Consider the following 25,134-nt stretch of genomic DNA (forward strand, 5'->3'; position numbering starts at 1 on the left):
CGTCGAGATGGGAGTCCCGGTATAAATTTTCATAAGTAATGTTAAAACATATTGAAGAGAAAAAGGCCCTAGGCCTCTTCAATTTGATAGTCTATCAGAGTCATTTTGTGAAAAGGACCAAACTTGATCCTCCACCAATCAGGCGACAGCACCCTTCAGAACCTCCTGAGAGAAGCTCTAGCACCTCAGATTTTCTACCGCACGTCGTGCTAGGGAGTCTCCTCAGAGCTCTGCTCTGTTTTCACACCTTTATTCAGCTCTTTTTCTCTCGGAGAAACTCAATTATTTTGATTTGTCAGCTATTTTTCAACTATGTCTGACAAGGAAAAGAAAAGTCTCTTTAGAGACTGCAAGACTTGTGGGAAGAAAAGACTTCATTCTGAAGATCCTCATCAAGACTGCATTTACTGCCTCTATCCAGATCATTCAGCCAAGGACTGTAAGATTTGCCGTACTTTTTCTTCTAAAACTTTAAAGGATAGAGAAGGCAGATTACTAATATGGCTGCAGAAACTGAAGCATAGGAAGGATCCAGTTTCTGATTCTGAGAGTGAGGAATCATCCACTTCCAAGAGATCAACTAAAAGAGCAAGATCACGCTCTAGATCTCCCTCACAAACCTCAAGGAAAGCCCTCAAAAAGACTGCTTCAGGGTCTTATAAGGGTCGCAGCCCATCTTCTTCCCCAACTAGACTCAAGTAAAGAGGGGAAAAAACATTCTTCCAGTTCGGAGAGGCACAGGAAATCCTCATCTGTTCCACCATCTGTGCCTTTCAAAAAGCCATCTTCTGTGACTGGAAAAAAGGCCTCGTCGACGGATTCCCCGTCGACGGCACCGTCGGTGAGCGCATTGCCGACGACTCCAACTACTTCAGGTGTTCCGTCGTCCACGGCTCCGTCGGCGACATCGTCTATGAGTACACCACCGTCGACGAGAACTACAACGACGACTTCAGCGTCGACGACCGTCTACACCTCGTCATCGTCGACGGCGCTGATGTCAGTATCAGCTTTACCGTAGACGAGGACTTCGTCGACGGTAGACTCGTCGGCGAAGCTTGCGGCTATTAAAATAACAGTGCGTCCAGCATCGACGGCACCGTCTATGACAAAGTCAGTTTACACGTCGTCGACGAGATCGTCGACGACACCGTCGACGAGGGAAAAATACCAAAAAAGAACAGAAACATTAACTCCAACCCACACTTCACCTAGTAAGGTATCCTCCCTGGTACCAGTACATCTTTTGGAGGGAGATGATGATTCAGACGAAGATGGGCCCTTTGGTACGGCCCACAGCCCCTCTGAATTGAATGTAAAATATCAGGAAGAGGAGGAATATGAGGAAGCTTATGATCCCCAGGCTTCCTTGGAGCATCAGCAGTATCAACAGGGAACGTATATTCCTTCCGACCTGCTTACTGGCCTTAGAGCCATGTTGGTGGATTATAACAGAAGGTTTCCTCCACAAGGAGAACAGCCTCATCCATCGCCCATTTCTGGTCCTTCTACTTCACATCAAAGACCGACGACTTTGCATCTCACAGATGTGGCTACCCCAGACATGACAATTCCCCAGGACACTGACATTTCAGATGGAGATCAAGAAGAAGGAGAGCTCATAGATGCTCACTCAGAGTGGGACGAGTATATTATTCCTGCTCCATCTTCTCCTTCTCATTCGAAGGTGGAGTCCCCACCTGAAGACATTGGAGGTTTTCACAATCTCTTAGAGAGGGCAGCCAAGCACTTTGCATTACCGCTACCTACGAAGCAAACAGATTGTTTCCTTTATGATTTTAAAGAGCCCTTCCAGAAGTCTGTGCGTTCCATCCCGATGGTGAACTACTTGTGGGAAGAAGGCCTTAAAGTCATGACTAATCCAGCAACTGTCACAGCAGTTTTACCACGTCTGGATAAGAAATACAAAGCTCCAGATGATGCCCCAACATGCTTGACAGGCCATCCTCCTCCAGATTCCGTAGTAGCCCAAGCGGCTCAAAGAAGATCAAAGAATCCTTCGGCTCCAATTTCTGCGCCCCCAGATAAGGAGGGTAGAAGGCTAGACAACATAGGAAAAAGATTTTCTTCTATGGCCAGCTTAGTGCTTAGAGCTGCCAACTCCTTAGCTATTTTGTCTCGATACGACAGACAGCTTTGGGCAGATATTGCACCTTTCATTAGTCAACTGCCGGAAGACGTAAAATCAGAGGCAAATAAGACTGCAAGAGGGTCAACGTGCGTCTGCAGAGCTTATAGACTGCGCAATGGACATAGCGACCACTGCTTTCAGACAGCTTGCAGGCGCTGCTGTATTAAGAAGACAGGGCTGGCTCAAAGCCACCTCATTTCGTCCAGAAGTCCAGAATAAGATCCTAGACTTACCCTTTGATGGCCAAGCGTTGTTTGGGAAACATGTGGACGAAGCCCTACAGTCAATTAAAACGGACACTGCAAGGTCACTAGGGACCCTGCAATATCGGAAATCCCTCACAGAGGAGGGTATCAACAACAGAGATACTCTTCCTATCCCTCATCTTCACAACAATTTCGGCCATACTATTCCCAAAGACAGCCGACTCAACCAGCCTATAATAGACCGGCAGGCCGTGGACGCTCAACCCGCCCTGCTAAGGATGCAGCTCGTAGAACCTGATGTCTTCGAGGCGCCGGCTACGCCCAGTCTTCCTCCTGTCACCCTGGGCGGAAGAATTTCCTTATTTCTCAGTCAATGGCAGACCATTACGTCAGACAAGTGGGTCCTACAATTAGTGGAACTGGGCCATACTTTAGAATTTGTCCAGAAACCTCCCCCAACCCTCCCCGCAGGACTCCTTCAAGATACCCTCAACAACTCAAAGAAGAGGTTTACAAGCTCCTTCTCAAGGGAGCTATAGAGAAGGTGCCGCGGGTTCAAAGAGGAACAGGATTTTATTCCAGGTTCTTCATAATTCGAAAAAAGTGGAAGGATTGGAGACCGATCCTCGATTTAAGGCAACTAAATGTATACCTAAAGAAGCAATCGTTTCGAATGATCAGCCTGCAAGACGTCCTTCTGCGTCTCAATCAAAGAGATTTTATGTCATCGCTAGACCTCAAGGACGCATACTTCCACATACCAATCCACCCTGCCCACAGAAAGTATCTGAGATTTACCGTAGCCGGGAGCCATTATCAATATCGCGTCCTTCCCTTCGGGCTCAAATCAGCCCCAAGAATATTTACCAAATGCCTAGCACCAGTGGCAGCCTTTCTCAGGAAAAGAAAGCACCAGGTCTTTCCATACTTAGGCGACTGGTTAATAAAGGCAAAGACTTACACAGGAGCACACAAGTCAACAAGAAAGTGCGTTTCCTTGCTGACCAATCTCGGATTCACGATCAACTGGGAGAAGTCCAACCCTCTACCAGGCCGCAGTATTACTTTTCTGGGAGCAAAACTGAACACGGAATCCGGCATCGCATGTCCCACGTTAGAGAGACAACAAAGGTTGCAAACCCTAGGGAGTTTCATACAAAGAAGACTAAAGGTTACAGTCCGTCTCTTCAAATCACTATTGGGCATGATGTCTTCATGCATACCTCTGATCCCTTTGTGTCGGCTAAAGATGCGCCCCTTGCAGGAGCAGCTAAACCGTCAATGGCTTCAAGTATCAGGATCTTTCGAAGACCAGATACAAATTACTCCGATAATGATCAAAACTCTCAAGTGGTGGTCTCAAAAACATCATCTCTCAATCGGTCTCTCGTTTCTTCAACAGCCAGCCCGTGGACCATAACAACAGATGCCTCACTGGAAGGCTGGGGCGCAGTATTACAGGACCTGAAAATAAGTGGCAGATGGTCAACTCATCTGGCATCAAGGCATATCAATTGGCTAGAACTCAGGGCAGTGCACCTTGCTTTACAAGCGTTTCTCCCAAGAATCCATGGATCGCGAGTGGTGATAAGAAAGGACAACACCACTACGATGCATTATCTCAACAAACAAGTAGGTACAAGATCTCTCACCCTCTCCAGGGAAGCCCAAGCGATCTGGAACTGGGCCTCGCAGCAAGGCGTCGCACTGTCGGCGGTGCATTTGCCGGGAATAAACAACAAAGCAGCAGATGCACTCAGCAGACAGAAATCGGAATGCCACGAGTGGGAATTAGACCAGACGGTACTCACCCAGATTTTTTCCCAGTGGGGAACACCAACAGTGGATCTGTTTGCGCAGAAGGACAACGCCAAATGCCACTTCTTCGCAAGTTGGCATCACCAAAAGGGATCTTGGGGGAATGCGTTTTCGATAGTCTGGTCAGACATCTTTGCTTACGCCTTTCCTCCCATTCCGTTGATCCCAAGGGTCCTCACGAAGATGAAAACAGAACCGTGCACTCTCATACTAATAGCCCCGTATTGGCCGCGCCAACATTGGTTCACAGAGCTCCTCATTCTCTCAGTCAAACCTCATATTCCGCTGGAACCGTTACCTCATTTACTAACAATGAACAACGTCCAAGTTCGACACCCCGATCCACACTCAATGCGGTTAGCGGCATGGCTCCTCACCACAGAGAATTTGCGCATTTAAATATCCCGCAGGACTGCAGAGATATTTTGTCACAGGCCAGAGCGGATAGCACTAACAAGGCGTATCAGTGTAAATGGAGGAGATTCTGTGCCTGGTGTCATCAACGTCAAATTGACCCTTTTCTTTCACTACCAGAAGAGATTTTGCCGTATCTCTTAGTTAGCTCGATCTGGCCTAGCACACTCGTCCATTAAAGTTCATGTAGCAGCCATGGCTGCATACAGACGTTCAGAGGACACACCCTCGCTCTTCTCTTCTCGGCTGATTAAGAGATTTCTAAAGGGGCTGTTCAGGGTTTACCCTCCTTTCAGACCTCCACCTCCTTCGTGGAACCTGAACATTTTTTTGGCACAACTGATGAAGCATCCTTTTGAACCGATCCACCGTGCTTCCCTCAAACATTTATCGTGGAAGGTTGCCTTATTGATAGCTCTTACATCAGCTAGGCGGGTCAGTGAGGTACAAGCGCTCTCCATCCAAGAGCCATTCCTACAGTTTAAACAAGATAGACTACTAATGCGCACTAACCCGCATTTTATTCCAAAGGTTCCGTCAGACTTTCACATTAACGAACCTTTGGTCTTCAAGTCTTTTTTCCCTCATCCATCTACTCCAGCAGAGAGGGCATTGCACTCTCTAGACGTGAAGCGATGCGTTCAATTTTATTTGGACAGGACAAAAGCTTTTCGATGCTCTAATCAGCTATTTGTGGCGTACAGGGCCCCTAGGAAGGGGTACCCGCTATCCAAGCAGAGTATTTCAAGATGGATCGCCTCTGCTATTCGCTTCTGACATCAGGCAGCGGGCAAACCTTTGCAGTCATCTGTGCATGCTCACTCGACGAGAAAAGTCTCATCGTCAGCGGCACTGTTTGCCGGAGTGCTACTACAAGACATATGTAGGGCAGCAACATGGAAGAGCTGTCATACCTTTACTAAGCACTATTGCTTGGAGTCCCTCTCGCACGGAGAGGTAGCAGTGGGCCAAGTGGTTCTCAGGAATCTCTTCAGGTGAAGGTGAGCCATTTCTCCTACATCCCTCCATCCTAGAAAAGGTATGCACATAAAAAAAAAAAAAAAAAAAATGTATTTAAAGATAATGGAACACTATCATAATCCCATAGTAAGCGGGTTATCAGATATTGATCAGCTTACATTACTGTCTTATGTTTTCATACTGGTTTGTTATTTAAATTTCAGCATGTATCTTCACAGGAATATACCTATTTATATTAGAGATAAAAACATACTGTTATTTATGTATATATACGTGTGTATAGATAGATGTGTATATATGTATATCTATATATAGATATATATGTAGGGACATATGTCAGTACACTCATATACTTCATCACTTTATACATGATGATGATAAGGTTTTGTGGTCTAAGATAACCTGTTTATTAAAAGGGTTGTCATTTTACAATGTGCATACTTATTGCTTTCTACTCTGATTCAAGCATGTGAATCTATGAAAGTTCCAATACTGGAGTAAGAAAATAAGTTACTTACCTGTAACTGTAGTTCTCCAGTATTGGAATCTTTCATAGATTCACATGCGACCCACCCACCTCCCCGGAGAAGCTCACTTCACCTCTTTCTTTCTAGTAGTACATATACTCATTGTAATATACGCACTTGTGCGTGGAAAATCTGAGGTGCTAGAGCTTCTCTCAGGAGGTTCTGAAGGGTGCTGTTGCCTGATTGGTGGAGGATCAAGTTTGGTCCTTTTCACAAAATGACTCTGATGGACTATCAAATTGAAGAGGCCTAGGGCCTTTTTCTCTTCAATATGTTTTAACATTACTTATGAAAATTTATACCGGGACTCCCATCTCGACGACGGGGAATGATTCAAGCATGTGAATCTATGAAAGATTCCAATACTGGAGAACTACAGTTACAGGTAAGTAACTTATTTTCTTCTATGTTTTCTCCAAGAACAGTAGCGCCATTTGTTTGCATTACCCATCAAAAGACTAAATAAATAGGAGATGTAGCTTTATAAAGAGAGTGTCTTGTGGGAGAAAACAACTGGAAAACAAATGATAATGCTTGAGTTAAACAATATACTTACATTTATTAATAACTTAATTAAATTATGAATATAAAATGTTAGTACTTAATACACTTAGATATGTGGTTGTTCCTCGCTCATTTCAGTATATGTATAAAAGTTAGCAGAGTGGTGAAATACTTTGTAGTAAGGGGTAGTCTTGAGAAATGAGTAGGAATAACGTCCCTGCTTGTAATGATCATTAGCCTTTTGGTATAAAGAACCAGTCAGTTATGTTTAAAACAAAAGTTAGGCGGGAGTTACTTGCAGCAATATGGAGTATTCAAATGCTCCCCACCAAATTGGGAGCAGTAGTAATGTACCTCTAAAGCAGTCTGGTATCTAATGGCATACGCAGAGTGACGTGGGCCAGCCAAGGGTGCCAGAAGCGCTGCCTAATGGCCGATTCTGAACCCATTCTTGAAGGACGAAGCCTTCAGCAGCCGTTTTTTTGCCGAGCAAAAGCAGTCAAGTGGCCATAGATGTTCTCCAGACCCTGAGAGGTTGGTGTGTGTTCTGGAACAAGATGCGACAGAGAATTGCTCACTGGCCACAGCAGATGGCTGCTGGATATTCACATACTCCCAGGGGTGCTGCCCGATTGTGCCTGGTGTTGCTGGCTTTTGCTGAGGAGAATCTTTAACGTCGCAAGGCCTTGAGGCTGGTGCGCATATCCTATGGACGCGGGGTGTTCTGTATCTGGTTTATCTGGAAGCAGAGAGGAGTGACTACACCTAAAGATGCCCTCAGACTATGCTGACAACTGCTGGAGGTCCTGAAGGGGGGTATCATCGTCCATGCATCTAATGTGGCATTGCCCTACATCAGAAAACTACTGGGCTAAAGTATTCAATGCTGTCAATTTACAGTTTCAAAGTAGTATCTGTGGATTCCCAGCTTACACACTTCTGTGACTCCCTAATGCAGAAAGATAACAACTCTACTAAATAGATAGAACCATACAAATGCTTACTGCTCCCTGGGGCAAAACGTGAGTACTGGATAAAGTAGAATGGCAAACTAAGATGTTCCCTGGAACTAAAAGGCAAAGAGTTCAATATAGGTTTGTTATAGAAAGGACACTGTTCCCAAAATGTCTCAACAGATGTGAGCAAGCTTACCTGACCTAAATATCTTATAGTACTACAGATCACCCTAGCAGATCTATCACTGAACAATCATTGTATCAGTATGGAAAAGTTAAATGCAATAGGAAACACTGAAAGGGGTGAATAGTATTTAAATTAATGGTTATTCATATGGGCCATGTTTGGTAATGGTGGGCAGGGAAGGAGGTTAAAAATGTTTAAGGTTGATTATGTCTCCTATAATACATTGTGTTTGGCTTGCTTAGCAACCTTTCATCGCTGGCTGAAGGTTGTAGGTGAGTGGCATGTACAACCAGAACAATAAGTAAATTTGAGCCACAAAACAAGGATAACGCCTTGACAAGAAAACCCAATTAAGTGCTCTTTGCTAAACTTCATTAACTGACCACAGTGCTGGAGATCACAGTTGATCCTTGAAGCCAATTACTCCAGATATTTTGGTATTGTTTTTTTTTTTTCAGCTGGAAATAATGTACACCCGTTTGTGTGGATTCATAATTTATTCGATTTAGTAGACAAAAGCATATAATTTTTTTTACTGGTTGAATGTTTTATTTTCCAGAGATCTTGATCGAGTAGTTATGGTGAATGGAACTCTTCTAGAAAATGTTCCCCATTCCTTTGCAGTACAGCAGTTAAGAAAATGCGGGAAAGTAGCTACTATTGTGAGTACTTTTATGTCAGAGTGCCACATTTCTTTACTTTTCTGTGCATGACATTTCCTTCATTTTTTCGAAACTTTATAGTCTTGAGCTGTTAATTCGTATAATTCATTGACAGGCTGTTTTTCAAGTGGAATTAAGGTTACAATAAAATGAATTCACAAATATATCAGTGAATGAGAGGGTGTACGAATGCACCTCAGCATTTCTTTGTCATTACTCAGGGATACTCGAGTTTCAGTCCTTCCTGAGCTTGTCTTAGGACACCTGCATTATTGTTTGACAGTTGTACTTCCCCAGTCCATATCCCCATCTGCCACTGTCCCCAGATCAAAAGGTAAATGCTTGCTTGATCTCGATTTTCAGTATGAATATAGACTGAAATCGGGGCCTTGTAATCTTTCTAATGTTTTGAGTTTCAAGCAGGAGGTGGCAGAAATATTACCACAGGGGTAACAGGCTTGTGGCAACCAAGCATTCATAGTGATGTCACTTATTGATCCTTTGATGTCCGCTCTTCATATCAGTGTGAAGCAGAATTCACTAAGCGTTTGAATATTCACTCACTCATAGAGAACGTGAGCGGAGTTTATACCATTGAGAGACAGGTTAGTTTTACCTTACTGATGATGTGTTGTTGCAGTGTTAATCCTGCTCAGTATGAGAGGAACCACAGGTTCAGACATTTGGTGTATGTGCTTGGCTGAGGACCAGTGGACACGGCTACCATCTGTGGGATTGTGACCTAAGACCTCGAAGTTAGAATCTCCCATAAACAGTATTTATACTGCAGTGCGGTGGAGTCTTGGTTGGCCTACATACTTATGGGGCAAATGATGTTAAATCATTTATAGACATCCTGATTCTAGGGGTTTCATAAGAAGCAGAGCAGCTTACCTCGCTGCGATCTATCAAAAGTCATCCGCTGAGCCAAGCTTTTGTCTCTCTGTGGGCACCCATGCTCCTGCGGAGTCCCTCTGCCGCAAAGACGGCATGAGGGTTAGGAGACAGGCTAATGGGTGCCACCATCCACTGTGTCTTGCATGGCATGGGGGACTCCCCCTCTCACTCTGTGCTGCATGCTCCCTCGCAGGTCAGCAGAATGATCAGATGGCCGGAGCGGGTACCAGTGGAGTCACCCAGAAACAAGAAGCCAATTAGTAGCTCTAGAAATGAGCTTCCTGAGCACAGACGGTGTCATCGGCTGCCACCTGGACACACTAATTGCCAGGTTGGCCCAAGCCATCTGATCACCGGGCTAATTCAGCAGTAGATGGGTCGATGGCTAGCCATCCAGATGACGGGTGGACCAGCTTGCACAGCTAACGATGACTGTTGTCTCCCGTGGGTTCTAGTTTTCGGAAAAATTGCTACCCTGGCAGGCTCAAGGGGAGGCTGGGGACCTAAGCCTCCTTTGATCCCCAGGCTTGGCAACCAGGAAGATACCAACTGAAGGCACACTTAGTCAATGGACTGGGGTGACAGACCCTACACAGGGCATGGTGGCTGCAGATTGTGGAAGTATCTTGAGCCCCTCCAGGGTGTGGAGTGGAAATTGGACCCTTTGAAACCTTAGCCACTGGGCAGATCCCAGGGTGGTGCTGGACAGAGGAGGAGTCTAAGGCTACTTCAGGCTGAGCCGTTCCAGTACTCTCCTATGAGAGATGAGGGACACCATGTCTTTGGCCTGGGAAGCCCAGTCCCAACAGGCCAGGGCTCCTGCCACCGGGCAGGGTCACCCTTCCTACCAAGGGTAGGGGTGCCATCGGACCAAGCAGGAGTCTGGGGCCCCTGCATGCTGTCAGGCTTCCTTAATCCCTCATGAGAGGCGTGCAAAGCAATGGCTTTAAACTGGGAGGTCCATTTCCCTCAGGTCAGGGCTCCAGGCACCAGGACAGGCCACCTTCCCTAACTATGATCGAGGAGGTGTGTGGGGGTTCTTGTAGGCTGAACAGCTCCCATAATCCCCCAATTAAAGGCAGATAAAACCATGGCTCCCACCTCGAAGACCCAGGCTTACAGGTCAGCGGGGCATGGTGGCACTCCCCCTGCAAGATTATGCCAAGTTTCAAAATGTTCACTAGTTTGCTTGTGTGCTTTGTGTTTGCAAAAGTGTCGCTAGTGACGTTTTATTTTCAAGATCCATCCAGCTACTGGACAGGTATGGGTCTCCCAAATCAGTGAACCACATCAACATCCAAGCAGGCCTAATTTGAATTACCTCCAGGCCTAATATAAATTTCACATTTTAATTATATTCTGATTTTTAGGATTAAATAGAAATCAGTCGTAAAAACATACTGGTGAAAAATAAATGAAAGTTAATAGTTTGCAAAGTGTTTCACAAAGTTCTAGGTACCATTGCAAGCAATTGTAAAATATATATATTTTTTGTATTTTAAATTTTATGTTTTATCATCAACAGGTAGTGAAAAGGCCTCGAAAAGTTCAAGTTGCTGCTTTAAAATCCCCCTCTCTTGAATATGATGACAGAGGGTATGACTTTGCAAATGATGATGGCCAGTTCGACCGCAGAAGTGGCTACAGTGAGACAAGCTGGCATAGCGGCAATGGAAGCCACAGCCGCGAACAAAGTCCAGATAGAGGCTACAGACGGGACCAGGACAGAGGTCGCCCCTTTGACAGAGATAGAGATCGAAGTCGTGACCGCAGCAGTGAAAGGGGTTTGGACCTGGAGCATAGAAGGGATCCTGTACGGAGTATTGATAGAGATGAGACTTATGATCGTAACTACGACTACAGCCCTGAACAAGGTTATGGCCGAAAACCTGTGGATTCTAGATATGAAAAGGGAGTACAAAGGAGTCACAGTAGAGACAGACTTCAGTCACGCAGCCCGTCACCAGAGCCTCACCATCATCACATGCCTCATGGCCGACAGGGCGAGGACAGGAAGCCAATCAGTGTTCTTTTAGCAAAAAACAAGCCAACTGAGGGTAGGTGAAAGGGCCTATATCTCTGAATTAATAAGTGCATAAATATTTAATGATTATTTATTCTCTGTGAGCAATTGGGTTGTACGTCTTTCAAAATAATATCCTTGTAGCAGTTGTTAATGTGGTTACTGAAGACAGCAATGCAAGCAAATAATATAGTGATCATTGATTTCTTGTTATAAGTTACTAAGGTTGCTAACAAGTGAAGTTTACTAGTGTTTTAAGTGTCCTGTAGGGTTTTTAGGTTTCACCTTCATGACATGGGAGCATCCTTAGGTGAAGTATTATGCCAAGGCTCCTGAAAAGTGACTGCTCTGCTTGTCATTATGGCAAAACTAAATACTGTGGTCTGTGCAGACATTGTGAACCTTCTGCCTGTACAAACAGAACATAAATAAGAGAGTCCCACTGCTAGCCATTCTAGTAATGGGAGAGAAAAGAAAAGAGCAAAACAAGCAATTTCTCCTGTAGGGACAGCTGGCAGCAGAGGGAAAGCTTCTTCAGGTGGTGAGGACTATGCTTCTACCTTTCCCGAGAGCACCTGTGACTGACTGTTTTCTGCTTCTCTTGCCCCCAGAGATGCACAGTCCATCGGTTCTCCTCCCACTGACTGTCCAAAGCACACCATATTGCCCCCTACTGTCAATGCACATTTGCCTGCCCTCTTGCCCTACCGCGCTGTGCACTTCTTCTCCCATTTACCCTATCCTGAGACACTCCTGCTTTCCACCTTGTCTAGACACTGGCTATGCCTCCTTCCTCCCAGGCACGCCCATTTGCCTCCTACTTCAGGCCACCTATGTGCCCCCCTTCCAATTCTCCTTCCTTTGTGGAGTGCCAAGAGGGACAGCCCTGAGCACCAACAATACACTGTACTGAACAGTTGGCCGCTATATCCTTTCTTCCTTTCTGGAAAGGAACCTTGCAGGCTAAGCATCTAGTCCAATGGTTACCAACCTGGGGGTCCGTCAAGCCTCCTGAGGGGGTCCACGGCTGCTTAGAAAATGTAAGAATATTAACAGATTAGGTCCCCAGCTTTCAGTAATGACTCATTGGCGGGACCCCAGATTCCAATAATGATTCAGTGGGGGTCCCCGGGTCCCAGTACAGATAAAATGGGGGTCCACAGAAGTCAAAAGGTTGGGAACCACTGATCTAGTCCATCAGAAAAAAACATGTAGTTCAGTTTGCAGCAGAAAGGAAACATTCCATTGGATCACTTGGAGCCCTTACCTAGAGCTCCTTGCTAAGTATTTTCATCCCATCCCTGAATCAAGGTACAAGCTAGTGATGTCATGCACATTTTCATTGTGGATACCCCCTTATTAGCTTCAGTGGTTTTAAACAAAAACACTAAATGTTCTAATCAAAATGCAGAGTCGCTTTGTCCATCACTTTTTCATCCAAAAATCAGCATCTCTTAAAGATGTTCAGTAATCACAGTGGGTTTTGCTGTTGCATCTTTGTATTTCTCATGCTTTCAGAGTAACTACGTCCATCCCAGAAATGACGTAAAATCAACCAAATTTCATTGGCATACCACTCCGAGGCCACTGCAACTTCCCTAGTATATTCCGACCTGGAATTAGCTGGTCCAAAAATCCTGTATCTGGTAATTCCTGGCCTGGAAATACCTGTGCTCTGCTGAGAGGGCTGCCGGGAACACCGCTACATACAGGAGAAGCAGTAGATACTACACCAGGCCAGCTCCCTCCTTACTTCCTGCTCTTCCTTATGCTCATCCTTGTTATCCCCACCACGGTTCTTCAGAAAGTCCGCACACTCGTCACCTGCTTCCACCAAACAGGGGGTAAACGGTCAATGGGCGTGGATGTGGACCTATTATTTTCCTCAAGGGGGGGGGAGGGTCGTGGGTTTAGGTGGTGGCATGCAAATTTGTACCCGGTACTTTTATATCTGCATGTTGTTCTCCATTCAAATGGCAACATCTTGTATTCCCTGAGTTTAGGTATGGGAATACCGGCCAGAATCAGTGATACCAGTTCCTTCTCTCCACATTCACCCCAGTATCTCCTCATGAACTCCGGGGTACTTGTAACACGGTGCAAAATGCAATACGGGCCTTCCTCAGTTTGTACCAACAGATAGAAAAGCAAGTTATACCTTGATCTCACTTGCAACTTTTTCTCAAAAATTGTGGTACAGAGACGAGTAGGTATGAAAATTGTTACTGAGGAGAACCCACTCTTTAGCTTCAGCACGTCCAGGTGAGTGCTCACAAAATGTCATAGTCTAAATTCAGTGTATCGAAGGTTGGAATGCTATGGAACATTCTTCCTGTTTGTTCTAATTATGTAGGTTTGGAAAAAAATGGCTACACTTGCAGCAGTGAGCGTATGAGGAGCTTGTTTTTTTGCTTAAATATTGGACATTCATTTTTAAAACTGAGCAGAACTAAGAAATCTTAGCCATGCACCTGATAATACCTAGAATTACTAGGACCTGTCATGCAGTTCTCTTATCTCAATATTTCCCAGACACACTCCTGCTCTACATTTTAATGACACAACCTCATTCAGAGTTTCGCTCTGTAGTTTTAATTTACCTCGACTTGCTGATTTTCACCCTGATGAGACAATCTCACACTGGCAACCTGCCCACTGTGACACACGATTTGTTCATGCAGAGCTTTGCTTTTTTAAAACTGATTCCAAGCTCTGCTCCTGATTTCACATACTCATTAAGGTCTCCTTTCTTAATATTTCCTCGAGTCCTTCTGAGCCCTACTATTGATGGTGCCTCAGATACTAAATACTTTTTTTCTTGAACGTACACACAACTCTTGTTTTCCTAACAACCAGTCATTCATGTATCTAATCCTGAAAATAGCAAATTCCCTTAGGATGCTTTTAATAATACAGGCTCATTCCTCAAAGCTTTAATAATTTCCTGTAGTTCACCAGAAAATTATACTGATAAACTAGAGACTTACTCCAAGCTCTGCTTTTAATAATACGAAGGATCACTTAAAGTAGGGATTGAGGTTGTGGCCTGCTGCCCCTTGTTGGTAGAGAGAGAGATCACTACCAACTGGGTAGTCTGTACCTTATGCCCCTCATGCCATCTCAGACTTCCAAATAAACTCAGATGTGAGCAAAGTGTCTACCAGGCAAACCCTCACAGAGTTGAGCCCTCCCCAAGCAAAGATCCTGACAAAACGCCCTGTAACCAAGGTTGGTAGCTAAGAAATGCTATAGCGAGTCTTTATTGGTAACAAGTCAGCTGTCCTGAGTAAAATAACTGAACCTTGCCTGCTATTACCCATCCAGAACAGAAGGCCACTGGTGACCTCCACTCATCCTACCGTATTAAATCCAAGTGTTCATAATAAACATGTACGTAATTATCCACTCTAGAAGTTGCAGTGGCTGTTATGTAATCACAATACGGTCCGTAACCTGTGGTCACACAATACTTGCTTTGCTAACCTTCTAATAAATCAGTAGTACACATTTGTTTACCTTTAGTTCTCCTAACAGCTTATTGAGTGTGATAAGTGCCTTGTTTCTGGCATCCTGCTTATACCAACTGCAGGACATCTGGAAGATATTTCTGGCAGTGAAGGCTATGCAAGTACGCAGTCATGCAGTAAGGTTTGGAGGCCTAGAAAGACTCCCAACCAGCAGCTGACATAAGCCCTCTTTAAAAAACAAAAATGAAATAAAAAACTGCAGTCCTGCTCACCGGAATTGAATGAACTGAATAACTTCCACTTGCACTTTGTGCAAAATGCAGACAACATGGTTTTCTTAGCTCAAACTAATGTAGACCTGCAACATACTCAAGGATTACTGTAATTTGTACAAGTAAGAAGTTGATCACTCAAAGGCAAAGGTGGTCTTTGAACGTCATTAAAAATGAAGGAACCCTGGAAATTGCATGTCAAGGACCTACAGTGTTTTACAACATAGCAACTATCTAGTAATTTGAATTCACTCACCGGCTGGATTACAGTACACCTCGCCACTCTCAAAAAAACAAGCTTGCACCTGTAACCTTTTCATTTTAGAAGCTATTTATGAAGCTCTCGGGCCCAGCTCTGAAAGCACTCCACAAAGTAATAAGAGCAAAGTTCTTTGAACTATGGGTTGGAGGTGCTCCTTGGGCTATCCAGTGCCTAGTTAAACAAAACGCTGTACAAGTTCTTCTGAACAGTTTTCGTCATCTTCGATCAACTAGTCGGGAGCAGACTCGTCAAAAATTAAGCTACAGCGAGAAGCACTTCCTGAGACTCCTTTCCCCCCCCCCCCCCCCCCCCTCCCCAATCCTCATGTATTGGTTCAGTCTATGCCTCGCAAATCTGATACTTTAACTGGACCTTTAAATTTGATTCACTCATATGAAACACCCTGGAACAGGCTGTCGACACAGTGGTGCAACAGCTATACGTGTTGCTGCCCTGGAACTGGGAGCTATTGTATAAAGGCTTTAAAAAGGTATTCAGGAAACAAGTTTGGTGCATATCAGTCGCAAAAGCCACTACATTTGTTTTGTTTTTTTAAAAGGTGTTATAGCAGCCTAATTCTGACAATTTGTTAAACCAGTCAACCCCGAGTTACCACCATCTTGCCCTCTCATGGGACCTGAAATTAAATACTTGCACCTCCAGTTTGGCCTCTTTTTACTTGGAGAAGTAACAAACCCGTGGAAATATAAGTGGCAAAAGCCTACTCGCTGTTTTTGTGACTACAAACTCAAAAGCTTGGCTCATGTTATGCTGCGGCCCAACCTTTGTTGTTTTCATCCCCCACCCTTCTTCGTTTAGGCCTCCGTACTTGAAAGGGCACCATTCACCACTGGTTTAACTGCTGAGATTGCTGCTTAGTAAATAGCTTCTTCAAATTGATGACCGCTGTAATGAACAATCTGAACCATCTGAGTCAGTGGTTCCCAACCTTTTGACTTCTGTGGACCCCCACTTTATCATTTTTGTAGCCTGGGGGACCCCTACTGAATCATAATCGGAATCTGGGACCCCCCCACTGAGTCATTACTGGAAGCCGGGGACCCTGAACTAAACATTGTTGATGATTTGAACCGTAAAACATAACAGAACAAATACAGAAACATTCATCAAACTCATAAACAAATGATAACACATTTTATTTAATTTGTAAACAAATATAAATAAAATACATGTAATTTTAATAGGAAGGTTGGAGCTTTTTTTAATTCAGTTGAAGCCACACATCGTCCATATTATATCCTGTTTGATGCCACTGCACTGCTCCCAAGAATCAATCTGAGAATACTAATTTAATTTATAGCTGCCAATTTCAAATGCCTTCACATTTACATTGTTTTAAAATTTATAATTGTACATTTAGCCACTGTATTTGCATACACTTTATTAATCTGTTAAGATTTATTTAATTTTCTAAGCAGTCGCGGACCCCCCGAGGAGGCTTTTCGGACCCCCAGGGGACCCGGACAACAGGTTGGGAACCACTGAACTGCATTATTTAAGCAAACAAGTCAATTACCAGCTCAAGGGCCAACACGTGTTCAAGCCAGCATGAACTCAAAACCTGCCAGTGATTCTTGTACATATACAATTTTATCTTTCATCTATTTTAATACTATTGTATGTAGCGTTATGGTTTGAATTAACTATCAGTAAATTTAGTTCATACGTAATGAAGCAGAATCGCATTTGTTTATTTTTGATGCTCCCAACGGTGCTTTGTGTATGCTGAGCACTATATTCCATCTCCTCATTATACGAACGCATGGCACATATGGGATATTTTACAATGAATGCAATGTAAAAATATGGAGTCGAGCAGCATGGTTGGTAGCACCATGAGCAGACTCATAACCCGCAGGTTAATAGATAATACTAGTTTGGTTGTAAAGTAGTAGAGCGAATGTCCACATCACAAATAAAATCCTACAGAGCTGTGTACCAAAGCACAATATAAATTTAGGGAGAAGGTGTCACATAGTTTATTTTCTCTGCTTGGGATGTGGGGCTAATCCCAGTTTTTGCACGTAACCGATGATTTTTCCCCATGCCACCCAGATTGTAAATATATATATATATATATATATATATATATACATACACACACATATATATATATATATACACATACACACATATATATATATATATATATATATATATATATATATATATATATATATATATATATATATATAAAATATGATGTGAAACAAAAGTAGAATGCATGCATGTCAAACTCAGACAATAGAGTATGTAGATAGTTATAGCTCTTTACTGAAGTTTGTTTACAAGCAGCACCTTAGGTCTGCTTCTGGTGCCACAAAATTACTCTGCAGCATGCACTTGTGAATTTCAAGTGTCAATGATAAGTAATCATTATTTTAAATTAAATATTAATGGCCCGATGTACATCAGAAAAAAAGGAATGAAATGTTGTTTTAGCCTGTTTTTAGACCCTAATTAAAAAGTGTGTGTTCCAGGATTAGGAGGCAGTAACCTAATTTGTACTTCCATTTGTAATGGTGAATTCTGAGAAAACTAGTGAATTGTTTCATTTTGAGTTTCACTTCCATTTAATACCACCTTTTTCTATCACCCTCTCCTTGAAATCAAAAGACCTTCATATCATCACATAATGTAACATTTGATCATAAGAAATATATTCATTGACCTAATGTAATGTTTACCAGGAGCCAAAAGCTACCTACCACCACAGTTAGCTTGTTTACATTTGTGACATTGTAGTCGAATCGGTCCCCCTTCCCCACTTCCTTTCAGTAGACTGGTCGAACATACACACTGAGGCTTGTTACTGGAGCTGTATGTTCTGCTCTGGCCAGAGATGATATTCCTCAGTGAGCTCCCTTTTAAAATGCTTTATCCCCCCAGCAGTCATTCTTCTCAATGTATTGGGCAGAGTTTCCCTTTACTGAAAATTTGTGTTTTCTATTTCTGGCAGAGTATGGCCTGAGACTTGGCAGTCAGATCTTTATTAAAGAAATGACGGAAACCGGGCTGGCGTCAATGAATGGCAATCTACATGAAAGTGACATTGTTCTGAAGGTGAGTTCTGTGCAGAGTCCTCAGATGCTGTGCATAGGGAGGGCCTCTCTACTTTCTGCATTAGGGAGCCGAGTCTCATTTAATTCAGATGTAGAACTTAGATTCATTGTAGAGCATCGTATCAAACCTGAATGTAATAAAAGGTTCCAAATTAACATACCTTTTTCAGTGATGGACCGAAATGATGATGATTGAAAATAGTGCCGATTCAGACATTGACACGAGATGGGTTTGATTGGACTCAGAGAAGGTTGTGATGCATGGTGTGAAGCCCATAGCAGAAAACACTTACAATTTACGTGTTTGAATATACGCCTTATACCATTCTTTAGTTAGAATGTGCGTTTTTGCAACCATAACTCAAAGCTGAACAAATGAAAAGCAGTTATTGTGGAAGGAGAAGAAAACGTGTTAGATTTTAAAGTAGATGCCTACTATTTATCATTCCCTTCACCCACCTCGCCAAGACCGACATCTTATAACTATCAGACATGGCATAGGCCTGACACACACCACCTGTCTGCTGAAATAATAGGAACATCCTTGATCCCTGGTGGTGATCTCACAGATGTGATGAAGAGGGGCAGTACAGGTTTTCCCTATCCTAAAGGAACCATCCTTGAGAAAGGCAATAATTAAAGTTGCCACAAAACAAGAATCACACATTCTTCTGACGAGTGCAATGTGCCGTTGTTCTCCTTGTCTTTAGCCTCTTACACACTCCAGAAAGTAAGCACCTCCTCAACGTGAGCAGTGTGCTTCCTTCCATGCATAGGCTTGCCTCATTTCGGCACCAGGCCTAATTAATTTAAAAAGAAAAAGTTTGTCTTTACACTTATCAAGTGTTCTAGAAGGCACATAAATGCAGCTGCCTATGGGAAGAGTCCATGAGTATTTTGGGAAACTTAAAATACTTTGTGCAGTGGCCTGTACCATCTCCCTTCAGGCAGTCTTCTGGATCCAAAACTTACTTGCAGTATTGGGTACCTCAAAATCCTTTACATTTAGGATTAACTGTTTTTATTGGAGTTTAATAATGCTAATTTTTGGTAAATGTGCAATATCAAATCAACAATATGCAAAGAGTACTCCCTTTTAGTTTTGTTCAGGATGTATCAGATAAGGCAAGTTGACGAGAACGATTTAGAGAAAAACAATACTAACTCAACTCCCAACCCACCATCCCGGGCTCCCCCACCTTCCTTCTCCAATAAATGGCAAATACATGATGACCAGTAATTAGTACTGTTAATGAATCTCAATGTTGGTCAACACTAATCATGGCTGAGGAAAGCAATTTTCTTTGTTAGAAAGGCGTGATAATTATTTGTTTTTTTTTATAATGCATTCGTGAATTCAACGTTCATTGTTATGTACATGCTGAATCCCAAGTGGATTTCCCATTTGGGAGAAAAGAAAAGTGACTAAAGTAAAAGTGCGGTCAGCAGTGAGAGGTTTTCTGGGAGTTGAAGTCTGGTATGCAGGAATGCCCTCAAAATAAATTTCTTGTGGAAGTTGAACTTTGTTCTGTAGAAGCACAATGTTATTCTATGTTATAACATAATCTTAGGAGGCCTTTTACTTCGTTTCTTGATAATTATTGGGATGCACCTTGGGCCTGTTTTTAATGCGGTGGAAGCATGAATACTTATTTGTAAAGTTACATAATGACTATATATCATCATCGGGGTATCTACCAATGTAGGTAAAGTTGAAGGAAAAGGGTGGCATTTTTTTTTCTATTTTCCCAAAAGTACAAAATGCTTCTCCGGGTTAACACAGTTTGCGTTTATCAATAGATCAATGGCACTGTCACTGAGAACATGTCTTTAACTGATGCCCGCAAACTCATTGAGAAGTCACGGGGGAAACTTCAGTTGGTTGTGCAGAGAGACAGCAGGCAAACTCTAATCAATATTCCTTCATTGCATGACAGCGACTCAGATATTGAAGGTGAGAAGCATCAATGTATTTATGCTCATTATCTTTATATTGTTGCATTTCATGGCTCTAAAACAGACAATAGCTTTTTTCTCAGCACAGGGTCTTGTCTAGGATTTGACAGTGGAGAAATCTAGTATCATGTTGAGATGCTGCTTTATTTTCTGTCTTTAGGGGCATTATTTTGTTTCTTAGCATAATATCAGGAAGTCAGTGAACAATCTTTTGTCGTCCAACCCTCATGTCTGTCTTCACTTGAACGTATATGGGAAATGACAATGCCAGCATGAGTGTGTAAAAATATTTGCACCATAAAAGAAACCATGCCCGACTCCAACATCAGTGTCTTAAATTAGTGGATTCCTGCAATTGAGAACAGCTTATCTTTGTTTCTGTTTCCAAAGTAAGTGACATCAGAAATGCCTTTTTGTGGGCGTGTATCTTCGTGGCCAGAGAAGATGGCTGCCTGAAGTGTGAGCTCCGTCAGCGAGGGGATATTGGATGCATTTTTCTTCTTAAATCCATCGGCATCTACCCTCAAGGCAGATAAATGATCCAGATGACCCTCTGAGAGCTTAGCAACCTTTGAAGCGCCAGAAGTACCCATTTTTCAACGATCACCACCTGACTCCTTAAGTCCCAGCAGTAAGAAAATGACACCTGCAGCGCCATGGGGATCGACTCACCACTACGACCCATCTTCTATGGCTAGTTGATCCTCCAGATACATCACTGAAGAGGCAAAGGACTTTAGGAGTGACTCTACCACGGAGGCACAAGACAAAGGGCACAGAGCCACAAAGCATGCAGTGGTATCGTGCACCCAACTGTCCTTCCCCTGCAGCGATTCAACACTGTAGATGTAGGGCTGACAGGAACAACACAAAGATCGCAACCTCTAATCATAGTGTGCGGCCAGATCAGACCAGAACTGGAGCCTATGATCCTCTTTTACAGAGAGGTGCGGAGGAGTGCAAAGTAGTGCTTACCCAAACAAGTAGTCCAGAAGTAGCCTGCAGTGAGTATGTATAGTTGGCATCCCCGGTATGCGGAGATAACGTGAGCCGACGGCATGTCAACCGCAGGGTCCGCGTTTGCGGGACTGCTGTGAAAACCGCAAAGATTGAAAGCTCCTAACCCTCCCACCACGCCAGAGCTAAAACCGGGTGCCCAGATTAAACCACAGCCGTAGCATATGAAGTGTGGTGAAGTGCAAATGCCCTAAAGTAGCACTCACCCAAAATAAGAATCCCAGAAGTAGAGCTCACAAAGTTTGCCCCCCCCCCTCCCCGAGGGGCCTTGACACCCATGACATCACTGATATCCGGATATAACACGCACAGCTGGCATCCCAGACGCGTACACTGGTGACCCGTACACCTGAACACATCCACACATCTATTTGGCCTCTGTCATAACGCACTTGTCGAGGCCCAAGGTACTGGGCATAAGAAGATAGCACATTCAGGTCACACAAAGATAGAATCCTGTGGGGTGACATGAGGAGATAATGATCAATGTAACAGGCGGAGATAGCGCTGCAAACAGTTCCCCTTGCAGCAGCTTGTAATCACCGGCAATGCAAGCGACGTTGTAGGGCCAGCTTGTAGACCTTAAACTACCAAAACACACCGCAGTGGTCAAGAGGACAAAGGCCGAGATGAGCCCAGCTTTAGTGTCTTGCACTGAACTGTCTCTTGTAATGCACCAGATGAAGCACACATGCTACCTGCCTCTGCACATTCGCCTATGCACTAGCGATCCTCAGGCATGTCAAAGTGGAGGAGGGATTCGTCTCTCATCCCTCATACTGAATTGAGCCTAAGGTCGCACACAAACACCTATATGTATATATTGAGACTTGACAGTCAATAGGTCTGGGGTGAGGGCAGAGATAGTTTCTCATCTCTAGTGCTAAACTGTGTCCCTCTGATCTGTTTCTTGCATTGGGCTGAGTGAAGTGCATGCACGCTCTGCCTGCTTCTGCATGCTCCCTTCTGTACTGGCGCTATATCATCCTTGCTGCCCTTTTCGGAAACACACACACACAGGAGAACATGTTGCTCTGACACAAATACCAGACCAATAAGTACAATGTTCATGTGAGCAATCACTTACCACCTAATGCAGAGCCCCGCATCGCAACACCATTGATATTGTGTCCATAAGGATATATGCTCCTTTAACTACCCAAAGAGTGAACCAACAGTGCTTTCTCTTTGACAAGATCTCAGAGCGTAAACTTCAAAAAGTGATTTTACAGATCGTACTGGCACTGAGCTCTAGGTTTGCAGACTGAGTATAGCCATCACGTTATAATCCAAGAAAACCCCCTTGAACGTTGTGCAAAGAGAACCCATTGACTGGTTATTTCACGTCAGTTACAAGCACAGAGCCCCCAAATAGCAAAGGTTACCCCACTGGATCTAGCGCTAGACCTTCAAAACACAATAGGCCCCAACCCACCAAATGGTTCAACTCCAACATCTGGCATAACTATTACTCATTTCTCTGACTAGTAATAGAATTCACTACGGCTGACAAAAAGACTACAAAGATGCAAAGGAGCATAAGGACAGCAAATAATAAAAAAAAATCCCTCAAAAGGGCCAAACAAGCCCCACCTGTTATTAAGTCACCTCTCAAGCCAAAACAAGCCTTAGATGCTAACGACAAAATGGAGCTAATTTTACACAGTCTCTCTTTGCAAGAATTGGCACAAAGCACCAAAGTGAATAACAGTCTTCTACAAATTGAAATCTCTTCCATGCGGAACAACCTCAAATCTCTTCCCACACGAACTGGGGAGGCTGCATCCAGAAACCAAGTGCTAGAAGATGAGAATTGCAAAGACAAAGAAATTACCCAGGCCACCCACAAGCAGATAAGCACCCTCTCCAGAACCGTAACCGACTTAGAAAATAGGAACAGAAGAGGAAATCTAAGAATATTTGGATTGCCTGAAGGTTCAGAAAACCAAGCTCCATCGTGTTCCTCCTTCCTAGAACAGTGGTTACCACAAACACTTGGTATCAAATTTGAGAGACCATTCATAATCGAGAGGACTCAGAGTCCCAACTAGCCTAACTCTGGGCTCCAGTACTCTACGACCTCCCATCTTCAGACCTCTTGGATTACAGCACTCTGAGACTATCCAGTCGCACATGAGGGAATCCTAATCTCTAACCTAGAATAACAGCAAGATCGGACTATCCCAAAACTATGCAAAATAGACCGTTTTTGCTGGAAAGGGTTCTTAGTTCTACAGAATTCCCTCACAGCACTGAACTTCACCTTCTCTTTGAGACCAGACAGATTTAAAATTAACAACATGGGGAAGACCTTGACTTTCAATGACCACACTTAACTCCAGTCCTGTATTGAAAACCAGCAACAATAAGATATGACTTCCTGACCCGATTGCTCAACGAACACTTGAGGGTCGTTCCTGTCCACTCCCCACCCAGTCAGATAAGACTCAGTCTTCTCATTTTCAAGATGTTTCACATATATTATGTACGATGCTCAAAATGTGTTTATACTCTGTTGACATGTAAACTTACCTTACAGTCTACATATGTGCATCACCATGGTTCCATGGCCTTGACCTCTGTAGGTCATTTCATACATCACTCTTGCTTTTATACTCAATTTATGACAAGACTGATGTGGTTTGACTCCAGTCAAAAGTAAAATAACATTGTTTCACGCTGCTACGTCGACTCCTATATCCTATTCCACACTATAAGTGATCCACCTATAACACACTCACACCTCCCCTCTCCCACATCTACTACACACTCACCTACACCAGTATCCTACAGTGCACACACATTTGACTGTCATAAAAGTGCACTTGTGTACACACGAGATTGAACATAACTGCCCTCCCAACAATACCAGGGGCAATACACTCTGCTCCTGGTTGAAGACAATGATTAAGATCAAAGTTGAATGTAAATTAACCTCTGCCACACTCGGACTTACAACACATACAGCCCTTCCTACAAGTTTAGAGTTAGTTACTTATGAATGTTCAAATTAGATGGCTGACTTTAGATGCTCTAAGGTTCAAAATGTTCTTCATGTATGTTACATATTCCACGTTCATTACTTTAGCTCCACAACTCCGATCCTGTCATAGCCAATGTGTCCATTACCAATAGCAGGCCAAAGAAACTGTAATGGTAACAAACTGCGAATGAGGATTTTGTAACTGCATGCCTTGTATCTACGACGGCAGTATATCTGTACCCCACAAATAAACGACTCCTTGCTTAATCAGCTCTGTAATAATTCTCCAATCAAAGATACCATGTACTAACATGCTTCAAACGAGCTTTGTTCTTTCCACTCAAGGTGTTCATCTTGGACATTTAAAATGTGTAAAATATTTGCTTATACTTCAGATATATAATATCAGCTTACGCACAAGCTCTCTATCAAACCAATACCACAAATCTCGCCCAAGCTACCCAAAATGTCAGCAAATTTCAACCGAGCAACTGCCTTCCACTCAGTCACCGACCAAACATTCACCAACCCCCCTCCCCCCCGCACCCCACCTGGCTGCAACACCCCTCTTACTTCCCCCCACTTCTTCTAGCTCCCATAGTGCTGGCCCCACTTCCAGTCTTGGGATTTCTATTTACTATATTTTCCCTCTGCCTTTCTCATTTTCCTATGCCATTCTCTCTCTCCACCCTACCCCCTACCCTTCTCCTTCCCTCCTGGGGATACCTCAAGCCTATTTTGTCAAGTCCACCCAACCTTTGGTTCTT

At 43.5% G+C, this 25,134-nt stretch overlaps 1 protein-coding gene across 3 annotated transcripts in view; it reads left to right on the forward strand.

The window, feature by feature from the left end:
• LOC138287834 (tight junction protein ZO-2-like) overlaps nucleotides 1-25,134 on the forward strand; it is a 390,358-nt gene that overhangs the window by 221,362 nt on the left and 143,862 nt on the right. For all 3 annotated transcript variants that reach the window (XM_069228742.1, XM_069228726.1, XM_069228733.1), the window contains 4 exons: nucleotides 8,305-8,407; nucleotides 10,830-11,361; nucleotides 18,309-18,412; nucleotides 20,212-20,365. In XM_069228742.1, coding sequence (XP_069084843.1) covers nucleotides 8,305-8,407; nucleotides 10,830-11,361; nucleotides 18,309-18,412; nucleotides 20,212-20,365 — 893 coding nt within the window. The remainder of the gene's footprint in view (nucleotides 1-8,304; nucleotides 8,408-10,829; nucleotides 11,362-18,308; nucleotides 18,413-20,211; nucleotides 20,366-25,134) is intronic.

The sequence above is a fragment of the Pleurodeles waltl genome, chromosome 1_1 (assembly GCF_031143425.1).
Source record: "Pleurodeles waltl isolate 20211129_DDA chromosome 1_1, aPleWal1.hap1.20221129, whole genome shotgun sequence".
Lineage (NCBI taxonomy): Eukaryota > Metazoa > Chordata > Amphibia > Caudata > Salamandridae > Pleurodeles > Pleurodeles waltl.